The sequence below is a fragment of the Pelodiscus sinensis genome, chromosome 1 (assembly GCF_052426305.1).
Source record: "Pelodiscus sinensis isolate ZL-2025 chromosome 1, ASM5242630v1, whole genome shotgun sequence".
NCBI lineage: Eukaryota > Metazoa > Chordata > Testudines > Trionychidae > Pelodiscus > Pelodiscus sinensis.
In genome coordinates, this window is record NC_143052.1 from 235,107,502 (window position 1) to 235,124,199 (window position 16,698).

Genomic DNA, 16,698 nt, shown 5'->3' on the forward strand with positions numbered 1-16,698 from the left:
TGCCCTGTTCACTCGTGGCGCGCGCATGCGCAGTGCGGCTCTTGTGCATACGCAGTATGGAGCTGGCAAGTGGTTTTTGCCGCCATTTGTCAAGCCCTGGTTATAGACCTTATTAAATAATGGTTACTATTACTTCAAGTTAGTGTACTTTATACAGAGATAACATCTAGCTTTGTTGGGCTCATGCTAGGGAAAGTTCATGCTCAGGTATTAAGCAAGTGTACAGCCTGGGTTCCAGAATGTTAACTACTGTACAAAGTCTAAGGGCCAAATACTGTCTCCAGGTAAACAAACTCACTAACTTCAACAGTGCTTTGCCATGTTTACTTCTGAGCAGAATTCCACAAAGTTATCTTAGGAGATATTCATCCTGTTGCATATCTGAACAGAATGAGCATGCTGACTTTTCTAGAGAGGAAAGTCTAAATAGCAGTATTGTGCATAAGTTTCACCTTGGAATGCCATTAAAACACTCCAGCTGTCCAAGTGAGTATGAAGAATGAAACCTTGTGGTTATTTTCACAAAACTATTGTTCTCTTGTTAAGTTTGAGAGGGGTCCTTTAGCCTTATTTATGACATGCTCAGATGCATGACAAGAACATGTTCTTCTGGCTTCATAGCTCAACATTTGCTATCAAAAGAAGTTGAAAGGAACTTCTGGCAGCTAAATTCCCTTTACAGTTTCCCTCCCTGTTCAATGACCAGTCTGCTATTGCACTAGAGTTGATCACAGCCCAGATTCCATTTGCTCCAGGGATAGGGATGTTAAGAAGCTGGTATGTCACCAATTGTGTAAATCGATGGAATTTTTATCAAGTACACAATTAGTTGATAAAGGAAGGTGGCTCAGTCCCGACTCACACCAGGTCCGGGACCCACCCTCGCTGCAGCTTTGCAGTGTAAATGTAATAATAGCTGGGTTGCCTGCCCACCCACCTCTTAGTACATTTAAAAAGCAAAGCTGCAGCAGGGGTAGCTCCCAGACCTAGCGCAAGGTGAAACTGAGCTGGGCTTGCTCAATCCTGGCTCACGCTGGATCCAGCAGCCCCTGTCTGCAGGGGGTCCCAGTGGGGAGCTGGGACCAGCCCTGTGGGGCTGCTGCAGACAGGGGCTGCTGTCAGAGCAACCTCTGCCTGTGGCAGGCCCAGGTTCACCATTGACAGAGGCTGCTCCACTGGATTTGGAGCAACTTCTGTGCGCGGCCGCAGAGGCAGCACCACGGAGATAGTGCTAGGGGAAGCCAGCTCCTCCCCAGCACCGGCTCCTGCTTCCCCTCCACCCTCACTGCCTCCGATACAGAGACAGGGGGAGGCAGCAAGTAGTCGACTTGACTAATTGATCAGCCTAGGCTTATCAGCTAGGCTATGTCTACACTACAGGGCTTTATCAGAAAAAGGTACACAAATTGCGCTCCACAATTTGCATACCCTTTTCCAACAGTTTTTTCGGAAGAGGCTTTTCCGAAATTTGGCCTGTCTACACAGGGCCAAATTTAGAGGGAAAAAAAAGCCCTCCTTTCGGAAGAGCCCTTCTTCCTCGTGGGAGGAGGAAGACAGGGCTTCCAAAAGAGCGTGTCTACTCTTCCACACACAAAAAAAGCAGACTCGTTCCCTGGACATGGCAGAGTTTTTCCAGGATACCTTGTATCCCAGAAAAACCCCCACAGTCTAGACATATCCATATCAATTACTCATTTACATTCCTAGTGTGGTGTGGAACATGCAGTACAATTCCTCTCAGCCCCTCACAGGAATTAAAGACGACAATGTAAACTCACTAGACTCTCTAAACGACAACAGAGCATATGCCAGATATATGCAACTCAACTATTTCTAATGTATCTTCTTAACTTTATCTACAATAGGCAATACAAAACAAACACACAAAACCTGAAAGGAAAGCAAAACTTAACTGCTGGACTATACTGCCAATAATTTTAGAACTTGCTTTATACAAAAAGTGTATGCCATATTTATTTTCATTCTATGCAAGGAAGTCAGGTACAATCTATGGCAGGGATGGGCAACAATTTTTTATGGGGGCCACTCTAAGGTTTTGAGAAGTGGTTGAGGGCTGCACTCTTCCATAATATTAATGGAGATGCAGGGTCTGTAATGGAGGTTGGGTGCAAAAGGGAGCTTGAGGTAAAGGGACTGGGGTGCAGGAGGGACACTGGAGTCTGGGAGGGAGTTGGGATGAAGCAGGTAGTTGTGACCTAGGGCAGAGGACTGCAGTGCAAGGGTTTGGGATGTGACCTAGGGTAGGGCGGGATTGTGACCTGGGGCAGGAGAATGGTGCCAGATGTCGGAGGGGGTGTCAATGTAAGAGGGGGACAGAGGGTTTGGGTATGTTGAGCGGGGGCAGGGGAAGAGAGGGAGGAGGGTAGAGAGTTGGGGCAGGAAAGAGCTGGAGTGCCAGAAGCAGACTGTGGCCAAGAGATTTACTTGTCAGCTGCCAAACTTGCCTGCGTGCCTGCCAAGCTTAAAATGTTTCTCAGTCAGCCAGCCTGCCTGGCCATGTGCTTCATGTATAACTGAGCCCAGGAGAAGGGGCATGATTCTTCTTAGCTGCCTGATATTCCAAAAAGCAGCTCTCACTGTCTGGTTTCAGTCTTTTTTTTTTTTTTAAATTACCCAGCTTCAAAATATATTTTTATTATTTCTTTATGAGAGAAGAGCTTCCTGAATCCAGACATCTACAGGCAATCCCCAGGTTACATACAAGATAGGGACTGTAGGTTTGTTCTTAAGTTGAATTTGTATGTAAGTCGGAACTGGCATCCAGATTCAGCCGCTGCTGAAACTGATCAGCGGCTGATTCCAGGAAGCTCGGGGCAGAGCAACTCTGCCTAGGGCTTCCTGTAGTCAGCCGCTGGTCAGTTTCAGCAGCGGCTGACTTTGGACGCCTGGGGCAGGGCAGCCGGGGTGCTGCCGGGTTGGTCCAGTAGCGCCGAGGAGCAGCGCTGCAGGACCAACCTGGGAGCGCCCCAGCTGCTCTACCCCAGACATCGTCGGCGAGAAAAGCCTGGTCTGCTGGGGGAAGGGCGCACTAGCTGCGCCCCCCCCCCCCCCCCAGCAGACCAGGGAGACGCGGAGCAAAGCCACAGAGGACGCGGGCGGCGGGACAGCAGGCGGCGGGACAGTCCCGCTGCCAGCGTCCTCCGAGGCTTTGCTCTGCCTCTCCCTGGTCTGCTGGGGGGGGGGCTCCCCCCCCCAGCAGACCAGGGAGATGCGGAGCAGCTTTTCCCGCCCCCGAGAACGCGGGCGGCGGGACCATGGTGCATCTGGGCATCCCGCCGCTCACGTCCTCCGGGGCGAGAAAAGCCCCGTTCGTAACTGCGGATCCGACATAAGTCGGATCCACGTAACTCGGGGACTGCCTGTACTTCCAAGGCTCTAGAAAACATGCAGAAATACTGCATTATTCCTAAATCTAGTCTATCATACCTGTGTCTCAGATTCTTGGTAAGAGGAGGATGGATTTGTGGGAGTGACACTAAAGGGGCCGCAGGCATTGGTGCACCTTGATCCTTCTCATTCTCTGCCTGTGACAACTGTCTTATCCCCGCCTCAGGAGACACTTCAGTGCAATTTCAGTAGTTACAGTTATTGTGTGGGTAGTTATTGTGTGGAGAGACTTAATATACCGAAGTCTGATGGGATGATCTGGTACTCCCTTCTAGCCTTGAACTCCATGACTTTTTTAAACAGTTTGTCCACTAGAGAGTACTGAAGCATCTTGAGTCCTCAAAGAAACCCTTTCACTGTCTTCCTATCTAAAGCATATGATAAAACTGTTTCTAGACTGGAGAGCACATTTACTGACAGCAGTTTAAGTTACAACTCCTTAAAGTTCAAGTTAGTGAATCCAAAGGCAATCTTTCAGATAACTCCCCTCCCCTCCCCCCCCAGCACACTCCACTCCAAAGCAGCTGAGACTGACAGCTAAATGTTAACACCATTGAGAGTCTTTCCAACAACACATACCATCCTTACCAGCAAGCATTCCAATTGAAAGACATCAACAAAGACAAATGTGATCCAGGTCTGCACGAGTTTATTTTGTGAGACCACCCACACCATTTCAGTCTGGCTTCTGTAGAAGACTGCAATATCCCTCGGAATGCCTCCCGCAGAATGACCAGTGGGATGAGGCAGGGAAGCAATCCCCAACACATGGAATGTCAGTGCCCCCCTCATTGTCCAAGTGGTTCCTCAGAGCCTTCCTGGTATTGACAGGCACTCTATGAGCTCCTCTGACAGCACTATTGGTAGATCTTGTTCAAACTGTATACAGTATTCAGGCGCTGTGTCACATTGTTCCAAACTTCATCCTTATGATAGCAATAGTGTACGGCCACTCCCTTGGGGATATGATCCTCCAAAAGGTCCAGCCAGCCATATACACACACCTTCATCCCCCTTTCAGTCTACCAAAGGCACATTCAACAACCCATGCAGCATCAGCATAGCTTGTTATTGAACCACCCCTTACTGCTGTCCAGGTACCCTGTGTAAGGCTTCATGAGCCAGGAGTGTAAAGGGTAAGCCATGTCACATAGGATCACTATGGACATTTCTGCATCCACCATTAATTTTCTGGTCTGGAAAGAAAGCGCCAGCGTGCAGCTTTCTGTACAGACCACAGTTCCTGACAATGCCTGTATAATGCACCTTTCCAGATCACCCTGTATTTATATCTGTTGAATGTCCAAAAGTAGTCCTGCCAACTGATGTACTCTGAGGCTAGGTGAGGTGGCACTATAATGGAAATGTGTACCATCGATTGCCCTGCCAGAGCTTGTAACACCCATTTCAGCAAAACCAGCCACTAGGTTATCTACATTTTCCAGAGTCACAGTTCTATCTAGCAAAATGCAATAGCAACTCGCTTCTCTAGAGAGGGCAGCTCTCATTCAGGTGTCCTTCAACTGCAGTTCAGGAGCCAGCTCAGTCCGTAACTCCAGGAAAGTTGCTTTATGCATCTGAAAGTTCTGTAGGTACTGCTTTTCATTCCACACCTTCATGACAATGCCATCCTATCACTCAGTGCTGGTTTTCCTAGCCCAAAAGTGATGCTCTCCCATGCACAGCTGTCGGCTACCAGACATAGTAAAATGAAGCGGCGATTTAAATAATCGCCGCTTCATTTAAATTTACATGGCTGCCGCGCTGAGCCAACAAACAGCTGATCAGCTGTTTCTCAGCTCAGCGCGATAGTCTGGACGCGCGGGTGGTGACATCAAAGGTATTTGTCGACCACCCAGGTAAGCCTCCTGGGATGAGGTTTACCTGGGTGGTTGACAAATACCTTTGATGTTGCCACCCGCGCGTCCAGACTATCACCACGCTGAGCCGAGAAACAGCTGATCAGCTGTTTGTCGGCTCAGCGCAGCAGCCATGTAAATTTAAATGAAGCGGCGATTATTTAAATCGCTGCTTCATTTTCCTATGTCTGGTAGCCTAATCTACATGCCTTTGGCGCCAGAGGCATGTAGTCTAGACGTACCCTCTGTGACAACCCAATGTAATACTACCTCGCTGTGGCCCGTCATTCACATTGTCATCCACATCAGTCTTTGTCCTCAGCTATTAATTGCCCAAGTAGCTCTGCTGCAATGCATGATGTCCTAAGCACATGGAACACAACCTGGATCCCAGACCTCTCCCAGAACTTCTCATAGCAGATATACATCCATTTACGTAGCGTGAAAGCAAGCCAGAAGCCCCGGGAGGGCTGGGAAGCAGAGGTGACTGATGGGATTTTTTTCTAGTCCAGATTGTGCTTGGTCCCATTCCCTCCCAGTACTACTCCCTTTGAGGTTTATCCTGGTTTCAATACCTTATTTAAAAAAAAAAAAAAAAAAAAAAAAAGTTATTCTAGGTCATGAAACAAGTAACGGTAGTTCGGAATAGGAAGCCTAGTCCGAACTACCTAGTCCGTGCCGCGTGTAGCCGCGCGGCACGGAGTCTGCACTAGCGGACATTTAAAAATGGCAGTGCCCAGCAAGATGCAAATGAAGCCCGGGAAATTCAAATCCTGGGCTTCATTTGCAACTCCGGTTGCCTACATTACCACCCTAGTTCAAACTAGTGTGGTAGTGCAGACATACCCAAAGTGAGCACAGTTTAACTCATTGTTCTGCACAGTACTGTAATTTTAAAAGTGGAGCGGGGGGGAGGGGGGGGGGAGAAAGCAGGAAAAACAAATAGTGTAACTTCCCTGTGGAAGATGGGGAATGCTTTGCATTAGCGATATAAAAGTATAACCATTTATATGGTTAACTGATAAGCCCAGGCTTATCCGTTACTGTTCAGGGTTACATGCAGGTTCCCACCCCATACTACTGGCTCTTTATCAGAGCCAGTAGGGCAGCAGCCAGATCCCCAAAAGGGGCAACAGGCAGGAGCCAACAGCTGCCCACACACTGCAGGTATGCGTAACTGTATAACTACTGGAAATTTCAGTGGTTACACAGTTAGTGAATTACGTGCTTTAACATCCCTACTTTGCAAGTATTCTTTTTGCCTAAATAAAATTACATGTCTGTTTGGACAGAATGGTATCCACATTCAGGGTTTGTCTACACTGCTGCTATGACAGTATGGTCATGGCACTAATGATGGGAGACCTCTCCTAGTTTTGTAGCTATTCATCTTGTGGAGGTGGTATAACTAACAGCAGCTAGAAGCCTATTTACACTGGTGCTTTACAATGCTGTAAGGTGCTGTGCTGAAGAGAAGTATTTTTTCACAACCCTGAGCATGAAAGTTACAGTGCGGTAAAGTGGCAGTGTAGACAAGCCTATCTATAGCGGTCACCAACCAGTATATCGGGATCTGCTGGTAGATCTTGGAGCTTCTAACAGGTGATCCTGACTGGTTTGGCTAGGAGGGTATCAAGTATCAGCACTTCAGTTGCCCCTCCCTCCCACTGTGTACTGTCCCTGGGAGCCTCTGCTTGCTCTGCAGGGTGGCGAGGCAGAAGAGGGGGGCCCACTACTGTCAGGGTGTCCCCCTCTTCACACCTCTGTATCCCATCTCCACAGAGTGAGCAGGGCAGAGCCCTGGAGAAGGGGTGAGGAAGGAGGCGGGATAACGATATTTGGGTTTGAAGTAGATCCTGGATTGACTTAAATTCAAATAGTGGTCTCGTGCTTAAAAAGGTTGGAGACCACTGCCACAGATCATGGCTCCTTTTTGTGGGTCAAAACATGGTTTCACATTTTACAGTGAAAGACATGGAGCCCTTTGATTTCATCACAGCCATGTCAACTTTTGACAGTGCAATTGTAAACACTGGAAGTTATTTCTAGCAATTATTGTTGAAAGTGTAACTGTGTATGGCCAAAGGCTCACAGATCTGATCACAAACAAGTTTCTCCTAGGCATCAATAGCAGAGTCAAGCAGGTGTTCCAATACATACTGTACATCAAGGGTGTGGTAACCTTTTTTGGGTCAGGGGCCACTGACCCACAGAAAAATTGCAAGTGAGAAGGGAGGAAAAAAAGCCACACCTTCACTGATATGGCCCCTGACTGAGAAGAAAGACACTACCCATATTCCCCTTACACACCAGAGCGGGGGGGGGGGAGGGGGGAGGGGAGGAAGAAGGGGACAACTTAGTTGATTTTGGGTGCCCCAGTCCTTTGATGGGGCAGCAGGAGGCTGGAGTGCCAGCATGGGCTCTGGAATGCGAGCCTTGGGGGCTGAATCCAGGCAAGCCAGGGGTTCCCCACCCCTGCTTTACAAAAAAGACCTTTTCACCACCAGTATGAAAGAGGATAGTCTAGAAATGCTGCATAATGAGTCATCGACTGCAGGCAGATAAGTGTTTCATTTTGAAGTCTGATACACTGGGTACAAAAACCAATAGTGGGACTAAAAATATTTTTATTGCATTTATCAGCATTCATTTTCAAGCTTTCACACTGTAATACATCATAAACAGTCTCTCAAAACATTTTTCATACCATTAGCAAGGAGAGCCTACCTGTTCCGTTTGCATATTCCCGCTATAGCAACTACAGCACTTTTAATCACTTTCAGTGCAAGAATGCAGAACTGAGCACTTAGTAGGATTTGCTCCCATATTAGCAGCTGAATAAAAAAGAATACCAAAGATCCTCTCTCGTAAGACACTATCACAGCAGGGACAACCCTAACTAACAAGTTTTAAGAAGAAAGGAAAAATAAATGGTTGAAGGAATAGACAATCCAAACTATAGGAAAACATTGATGACCTTTCACAAGTTGAATAATGACCCAAAGTAGAGCACCCCACACACAGCCACAACAGCTCCTGTTCAACAGGAAAGCTATGAGCAAGTGACCTACAATACTAATTAGAATGCAAATTGATTAGAAGGAAAATCATTTCAGCCTGCTGTACATAAACTCAATGCCAGAACAAGTCACTTGCAGAATGGCAAAGCAACTAGCCTTGACATATGCAGGAGGCAAAGTAAGTACTTTGGTTGTGTAATCAAGTTATGGGCATTATGCCTTTTTTAAACAAGTATTCATCAACCCTTAGATTACCCAAATTATGACAATAAGCCTGTGTAATAGCTCTACTGGAGTCAGGAAAGAATGCCTCAGACAAAGTATTTTAGGCCAGTATCACTCCTATGCCACCTTTATAAAACTTTATGAATGCTAGTTTTCAATTGCTTCACTTTGTATCTAACAGGATCCAATACCAAAACAAGCCTGCTTTAGGTCAGGAAAGTCCTGCACCAGCAAACTACTAACCATCCCCCAGTACACAGAAGATGAATTCAAGAAAGGGATAACCAATGGTTATCAGTTGTATATAATCAGCTACCAAAACCTGCTGACCAAAAAGTCAGCCATAGAATGACTACCACCTAGAGCAGCTCATCTGACTTTTTCTGGAGAAGAGACTTATGTAAAACTGTAAGAAATGGAATCACCTAAGACCACACAACTGCTTCCCATAGGACAGTGGGCTAGCACCAAACTTCAACCAGCCCATACAGAGCAATAGGAGAATCTTCACAGAGGCCAGTGATCTCGGACGCATCATGTCCCAGAAGGAGGACTTTGCCACTGTCTAAAAGACAGACTACAAGCACCATCTCAACTCACTACATCAAGAACCAGCTGCACGCCAACCCAACCAAGACAAAAGTGATGGCTGTTCACCTATGCCACCCAGAAGCCAAGTGGAAACTACCCATCAAGTGGAATGAAATACCACTGATTAATCATCTGAATCCTCTCTACCTGGAGATGACCTAGGACCAAACACTTTCCTTCAAAGCACATATAGAAAAGATGAAAGGAAAAAAGTTAGTGTCTGTAACAACATCCTTCAAAAGCTAGTCATCTCACTGTGGGAAAGCTAATCCAGAGACTTTGCAAACCACTGCTGCTACCACATGCTACTCCATAGTACACTATATGGGAACAGTCCATTCATGCTAAGAAACTATATTCTGTTCAAACTGCCAACTGTCACATAACAGATAGCCTAAAGCCAAAGGCCAAAGAATAGCCTGGACTAACTGGCAGGCATTGCACCACCAGGTAGCAAAAGGAAGGGAGCAGGCTAAAGAAAAGATCACCACAATTGAAAGATACAAGTGTACAAAGGCCTGACCATGGAAAGGAGCCACTCTCAATCTGGGTCCCCAATAAGTACTTTATTATATACCGTTCGTATTCCCTCCTTCAATGTGCCCTTAATTCATCAACTTAATATACCGGTTCAATATCAATTACATAGTTGAAGTCCCCGACAACTGCAGAGTCAATATCGCTGTGTGCTAATAGTTCCCAAATTGCCAAGCCCTGGAGGCAGGGTAAGGGGACCTGGGCCCACACTCTTTCCTGGGTCCCGACCCAGGGCCCTAAGGCAGGGATGCCAGTCCCTGACCAGCAGACAGGGTTGTGGTCCCCAAACACACTTGCTCACGGATTCCACGGCCCTGCCCTGGGCCACTTCCTCCCCCGCCACCTATAACTTTGCACCAGCGGTGCGTGGGGAACTCTCACTTCCCCCTCTCCCCGCCCCCAGGTCCAAGCTCCATTTTAAGTTCCCCGCCGACTCGGCAGGCGACATTATCCATCGGCGCCACTTTTCCCCTACCAAGTGCACCGGCGGCTCCCTTGGCTCTGGCCGTGGCTTCCGCTTGGGTGCAGGTTTCTCTGCCCGTGAGTCTCCAGCTGCCAGGCAGCCCCTGCAATCCCCCCTCCCCCCCGGTGGACCTTCCTAGAGCTCCCCTAGAGTGCAGGGTTCCTTCACCCCACTACAACAAGGCATCCATTAGATGGTCACATAAGAGTAACCAAATATCTTAAAAATCACAAGGAGTTACGACAACAGTTATGCCTTTAGATAAAACAGCTACAAAGGTACAGCTGCGGTTATGGCATGAAAGACTGTACACCAGTGTCCCCTTTAATTTTTTCCATCCATGTGCAGAATGAGTTTTGTTATGTGCACCAAGGCATATGCAGATGTGTACCACTAGCAGAAATAAGTGCTGCTGACTCTGGGCATCTGCCAGTCAGCCAGACAGTATTTGAATCTCTCTTGAGCGGCTGTCCAAGTGCTCAGCTCACAGGAACACTGCTGCACACAGTCACACACACACACACACTGAAACAGATTCGGAACCACAGGAGAACCTTCCTAGAGGGGATGATAAAGGGTGTTCAACGTGGTGATGCCTGAACAGCCTATGTACACAAACTGGCAGATCAAAGACTAACATGATCAAATGGGGCTGTTTTAATAATACAAACATATGCACGTGTAGTGAAATGCAAACCAAAGAGCACCTGCTTGATTGCTGACTTCTTGGGGAGACCGACGCAAAAGGAGAACTTCACTGTAGTGATGGAAACAGCCATCATATGTGCATGGCTCTGGAAAAACATCTAGGCGGTGTCTAGACTGGCAAGTTTTTCCTGCAAAAGCAGCTGCTTTTGTGGAAAAAACTTGCCAGCTGTCTACACTGGCCGCTTGAATTTCCGCAAGAACACCGACTTCCTACTGTCTGAAATCAGTGCTTCTTGCAGAAATACTATGCTGCTCCCGTTCCGGCAAAAGTCCTTTTGCGCAAAGCTTTGCGCAAAAGGGCCAGTGTAGACAGCTCAGATTTGTTTTGCACAAAAAAGCCCCGATCGCGAAAAATGGTGATTGGGGCTTTTTTGCGGAAAAGCGCGTCTAGATTGGCATGGACACTTTTTCCGCAAAAGTACTTTTTGCAGAAGAGTGTCCATGCCAATCTAGACGCTCTTTTCCGCAAATGCTTTTAACGGAAAACTTTTCTGTTAAAAGCATTTGCGAAAAGTCATGCCAGTCTATGATAATACAAGAAATTACTTTATAATTCCACTTTTGTTTCTCTTTTTCCCTTTGCCTCCCACCTATTCTCTTATATTCATTGTACATTACTACTTTACTGCTTGGTCTGCCATTTCTCCTGGCTCTTTTCCCCTACCTCCATATGCTACCCTACCAACTGACTATCTTCTCCCCTACACATTTCTCTACTGCTGGCAGCTCCTACCACTGACAATGGCTGTTTCCTTTCCTCTTCCTGTCAAAAGAGTAGCTTGGCAGAGACAGGCTGGTTTTATACAGTTTTTAAAAAGTTTAAGTATCTATTTAAAAAGGTGCTCTTAGGACACCATGATCTGCCAACACCACAAGTAGTGGTCTTCAGACCACAGTAAGAACTGATGTTTTACACTATTTGTGCTTTCTTACAGCATCAGACTTAATCTTTCTTAGTTTGAAATTTGTCATGCTAGCTAAACTGTTACTTGGCAATGTGTTTCCAAACACAGTGCCACTACAAATTGCAAATACTAGCCCTTTCTTTGAATTAAAGATACTGGGTATGTTTTCCAATAACTTTTGAGGCATAAAGTCTCACAAAATCATTTTAGAGAAAGCTTGATGAAATAATCCAGAGGCCTGTCTACACAAACCTGAACCAAAATAATTAAACTGTTAATTCACGTGCCATGATATGTCACTGCAAGTCTGTGTGTGGACACTTACTTTGATTCAAGAAAGCGCTGTTTCAATGCTGCTTAAGTAGAAAACTACTGAAGCTATCAAATTAGGAATTTTCCCAAGACAGGTTTCCAAAAATAAAGTTCTCAGTTCAAGAACAGCAGAAATGCTTCCATGACTACAAAATTTCAATAACAGGACGTACTGTATATATTTCCATCTTTGCTTTGCTATTTCACTATCCATTCCAAGAACAAACAGTCCCCCTTCTATGTTTACAAGTGAATCAACTGCAGTGTTGACTAATCAAGAAGAACCAGTGTTAAGCAGACAAATTGCAAAACCAACTACTCTGTCTATATCGTCCAAGGGAAAAAAGATAACAAATAGTACACATATGAAATGAATTATATTGCTTCACTTTCACGGTTGCAAAACCTTGAGAATTCCCCCCCACTGATGAACAGTTAAGTTTAAGTGAATGCAATTACTCTATTAAAGTGACTAAACTAGATTTAGATGTCTAACTAGGCAGTTAGTCTCTTATTTCACTTCATTTGACAGCACCTTGAGTTTCCCCATATACACCCCATTTGCATGGATATTTTAATACACCAATCGTATAACTACAAAACCAAAAAAAAACCTTTAAAGAAAAAATGATGGCAAAGCCCTAAAAACTGATAGGACAACTCAAAGCCATATGCATCATAAAAATAGTATAACTCCTTTTTATAGTAAAAAAAAAAAATAGTATAACTCCTCTGCTGTTGGTCCCTAGGAATATACAGAAACAAAAGCAGAAGGTGCTACTGCTTTAGGATACTGGAAATAGGAAGAGAAGCGAAAAGGTAAAGGTGCTAAACAGACTCACAAAGAACCATTCTATCCTCTTAACACATACACCTCGTGATCACATAAAGGACCTTTTCCAAAGGGAAAAACTTAAACAAATAGTGTGGTAGCGCTTTATAGACTAACAAAACATGTAGATGGTATCATGAGTTTTAGTGGACACAGCCCACTTCTTCAGATGACCAGTGTTGGAAAGGTGTGTGTGTGTAGCTCTATAAGGGGTTCATTAAGAACCCTTCTATTACTAGTGTGCACCTAGGTTAGCTGAACCCTCAACCACTCTCCCCCTCCCCGACTACACGGATAGGCTTCCCTCATCTCCCAGAACCCAGTGCTTTGCACTTAGCCTAAGCCCCCCAGGTATTCCAAGGGAACTGGTTTAGCACAACGCTAGTGTAAACTAGAGGCAAAACTGAGAAGAACCAGTCACCAGGCGTGGCTTGGACACACTGACCCACGTGGATTTGATCCCGTGCAGTGCGGCCCTCCCTGGGCTCTCCTGCAGGCAGCGCCCAAGACAAAGGACTTTGGGGGAGGCAGGGCCGGGACCTGGGCGGACACTCACCGGTCTCCAGCGCCTGGTTGTATTTCTCCAGCGCAGCCGGCAACTCCTGCCCGTCCCGCAGCTCGTCCCCCTCGGCGCGGAGCCGCCGCGCCCGGCTCTCCCCCTCCAGCCACTTCTCCAGCAGGTTGCCCAGCACCACGTTGATCCGGGGGCTGGCGGGGCCGGAGCCGGGCCGGTGGCAGCAGCCGCACTCGCCGGGCTCGGCGCAGCGGCGGCAGCGGGTGTGGCCGCAGTGCAGGGTCACCGGCTCGCACAGCAGCCGGCGGCACAGCGGGCAGCCCAGCAGCGCCGGCGGGCGGCAGCAGGCGGGGTCGCCCAGCGCCTCGCTCGGCCCCTCGGCGGGCCAGGGCGGCAGGCGCAGCGCTTTCTGGCGCAGGCGGAGCGCCAGGCTCTCGGCCAGCTCCCGCAGCTCCTCGGGCCGCGGGCGGGCCAGCCGGGCGGCGGCGCTGTAGGCCTCCAGGGCCTCGGCCATGCGGCCGGCGCGGGCCAGCGCGTCCCCCCGGCGCAGGCAGAGGCCCCGCTCGGGCTGCGGCAGCTCGGCCAGCTGCGAGCCGTAGATCTCGGCCGCCAGCTCGAAGTTGCCGCCGAGAAAGGCCTCCTCGGCCACCTGCAGCATCTCGGCGCAGGGCCCCGCGCCCGGCTCCATGCCGCGCCGCTCGCCGGGCAGCCCCGGCCCCTACGCCATGCCGCGCCTCCTTCCCGGCAGGCTCCGGCCCGCGGGGCGGCGCTGCCTGGCTCAGTCCCCGCCTCAGCCGCTTATGTAAGGGGAGGGGGTTGTGTAACCGGCGCACATGCACCCAGCCGCGGTCCCCCGCTGCACAGGGTCTCTCTGGCGGCCGCTTGAGGGAGGGCAGCCCCCGCTGCTGGGAGCCTGCTCGAGGCAGGGAGACAGAGCCCGGCAGCGAGCGCGCCGCTGCAGTGCGAGCCCTTGTGCGTGGATGCAAAGGGCTCTTGGGTGCTCTGCGCCGTCCCTGGGCGGATTTCAGCCCCGTGGATGGGCTTGTTGAGCCGTGTCCGAGGGAAGCAGGCGTTAGCCCTCATATGTGTTCATTTTTTTTAATTGTATCCTTTGATATATCTGGTTGTGATTATTTTCTTCCACTATTTGATCTGAGGAAGTGGGTCTGGCCCACGAAAGCTCATCATCTAATAAACCATCTTGTTAGTCTTTAAAGTGCTACATTGTCCTGCATTTTGCTTCAGCTACCCCAGACTAACACGGCTACATCTCTATCACTATTCTGCCAGTGCAGGTACGATCCCGCCAGACCCGCTTTGTGAAAGGAGCAGCCCGAAATTCCCCGGGTGTTGATTGTCTGGCTGAAGCCGGCCCACAGACGCTCAGTTTAATATGTGTAACGTGAAGCCTTTCCCTCTTAACTAACAGCCCTGTCAACTCAAATTGGGATCTGAAACTCATGCTGGGTTTCTTTATGGCGGGTGCAGTAACAACAGTGAAAGATAATGTGTCCAGAACTTGGTTACAAGCAGCTGACGATGCATGAGACAACCAATTCTTTGGGCAAGGCTAAAGGAGACAACATTTATTTTAGACATACTGCATGCAGAAATTACTCTGAGGAACAGGGTGTGAATGGGAAAAAGTAAGAGTGCATTTTTCATAGTGATTTTTCGAAGTACAGCTTCACAATAGAAGGTGTGTTTGCCTATTTCCCCAAGACAAATTCCTAACCAACAGCCTTTTTGCTTGTGGCTGTACCTCTTTACTTGACAGCCACAGCAATAATATTTCTGATCTGTCTTCAGCTCTGTTAACTTCTTACAAGTTTTACACCTTTCACATTTTCAGCAAAGTCATCTTGACTTACTCATGCTGCTCAGTATTCATATCCTCACTGACTGAGCTGCTAGTGTCCTAAAGCTTATCTTGGTATCCTTTAAAAGTCTCATCAATCCCTTTCCTGGGATTTTTACTTTTGTTACTGTAATAGGACATTAGTGTGGGATTGAACAGCATTGCTCCTGTTTTGTTGATGAGAGAAGACTCGATGCTCTATTCACAACCTCCTCCTACATCTCTGCTAGGTAGATGATGGAGCATTTTGTTCCACTATATTAGTGCATCTTGACAAGGACCAGTTAGATCTTGGGAGGCTGATGGCAGTGAAATCAACACAACCATTACAATTGAGCCATTTCTCAGAGTTATCTGCTGGCTCCTGGAATCCTGAGCTGGAGTGGCAAGAACTTTTGGTGATTCTGCCTCCTGATCCTAACTTTGGTTCTTAGCAAAGGGGCCCATTCTAACAGCTCTCAGCTCTCATTACTCTTCTGGAAAGGAGGCAGGCACATCACTGATTTCTCTGAATGTCTTCTAGTTGCTCTGAGATGGCTTATCCACCTCATCTGCAAGTCTGTCTAGATTGATTTAGTTTTTGCCACCAATACTGACACTCATGACAGTAATGAATAGTAGCTAGTCTGTTAATTAAGGTGGAAAGGTGTTAACACGACCCTGTGACTATCCAACTTTGAACAGTTTAAAAAACGTTTCGTGTACAGAGACCTCGGCCTGCTTAGTACCACAGAAAACACATGATTACAATGTTTAAACTTTTTATTAAAAACACAAGAAGGGAACAATTCAAGTATTTCAAACGTTAATTATTTAAATAAAATTTCAGTTTGACAATATGTATTGTTCCCTTTATCCGGAGAGAGATTTTAGTTGATGCTTCCACTTCCCCCAATCTGAAAGATTTTTAGATTATAATAAAGATGGTAATGACCCTCTTTTTTGGGGAAAGAGAACAAGTTATTTGATGTGGACTGGAGCTCTTGTTGTTGAAGTTTGATCCCCTTTCCTAAAAGACAAACAAAGACAAACACATACAAAGCGGGAGAGAAATTATCAGCAAAGGTAAAAAATAAAGCTTCTGTATCTAGTGTTGAGCTGCAATTTGCAGCCTTACTGCTGAAGAAACACGGTCTAATTTTCTACTCTGAGACCTGACAAATTTGTACCCATGTCAGGCTGCTACGGGCATTGCTTTTAGATGCCTGTCTCATCACTGGCTTACATCAGTGTTGCAAAATATACAGTCTTGGCTGGTGAAGATGGACTTTTACAAGACAAGGAAAAAGGAGAGAGGAAAGAGAAGAAATAAGACAGGGAAGAAAAGGGACATGCAAGGGTTGTGTGTATATGAGAGAAGTCTCTCATCTCAAGTGGTAGTTGGGATTTAGCTAAAGCAGATGGAGGAGGCATCTTGCTCCCTTGGTCTGGTCAGAGTATCAGGATCAACAGTGAAGGCCAAATAT

The 16,698-nt window shown here is 47.3% G+C and overlaps 1 protein-coding gene across 1 annotated transcript in view; it reads right to left on the bottom strand.

The window, feature by feature from the left end:
* Positions 1-14,551, bottom strand: part of LONRF2 (LON peptidase N-terminal domain and ring finger 2) — a 52,055-nt gene extending 37,504 nt beyond the window's left edge. The window contains exon 1 of the mRNA XM_006113553.4: positions 13,417-14,551. Coding sequence (XP_006113615.4) covers positions 13,417-14,062 — 646 coding nt within the window. The 5' untranslated portion in view covers positions 14,063-14,551. The remainder of the gene's footprint in view (positions 1-13,416) is intronic.
* Positions 14,552-16,698: the final 2,147 nt, after the last annotated feature.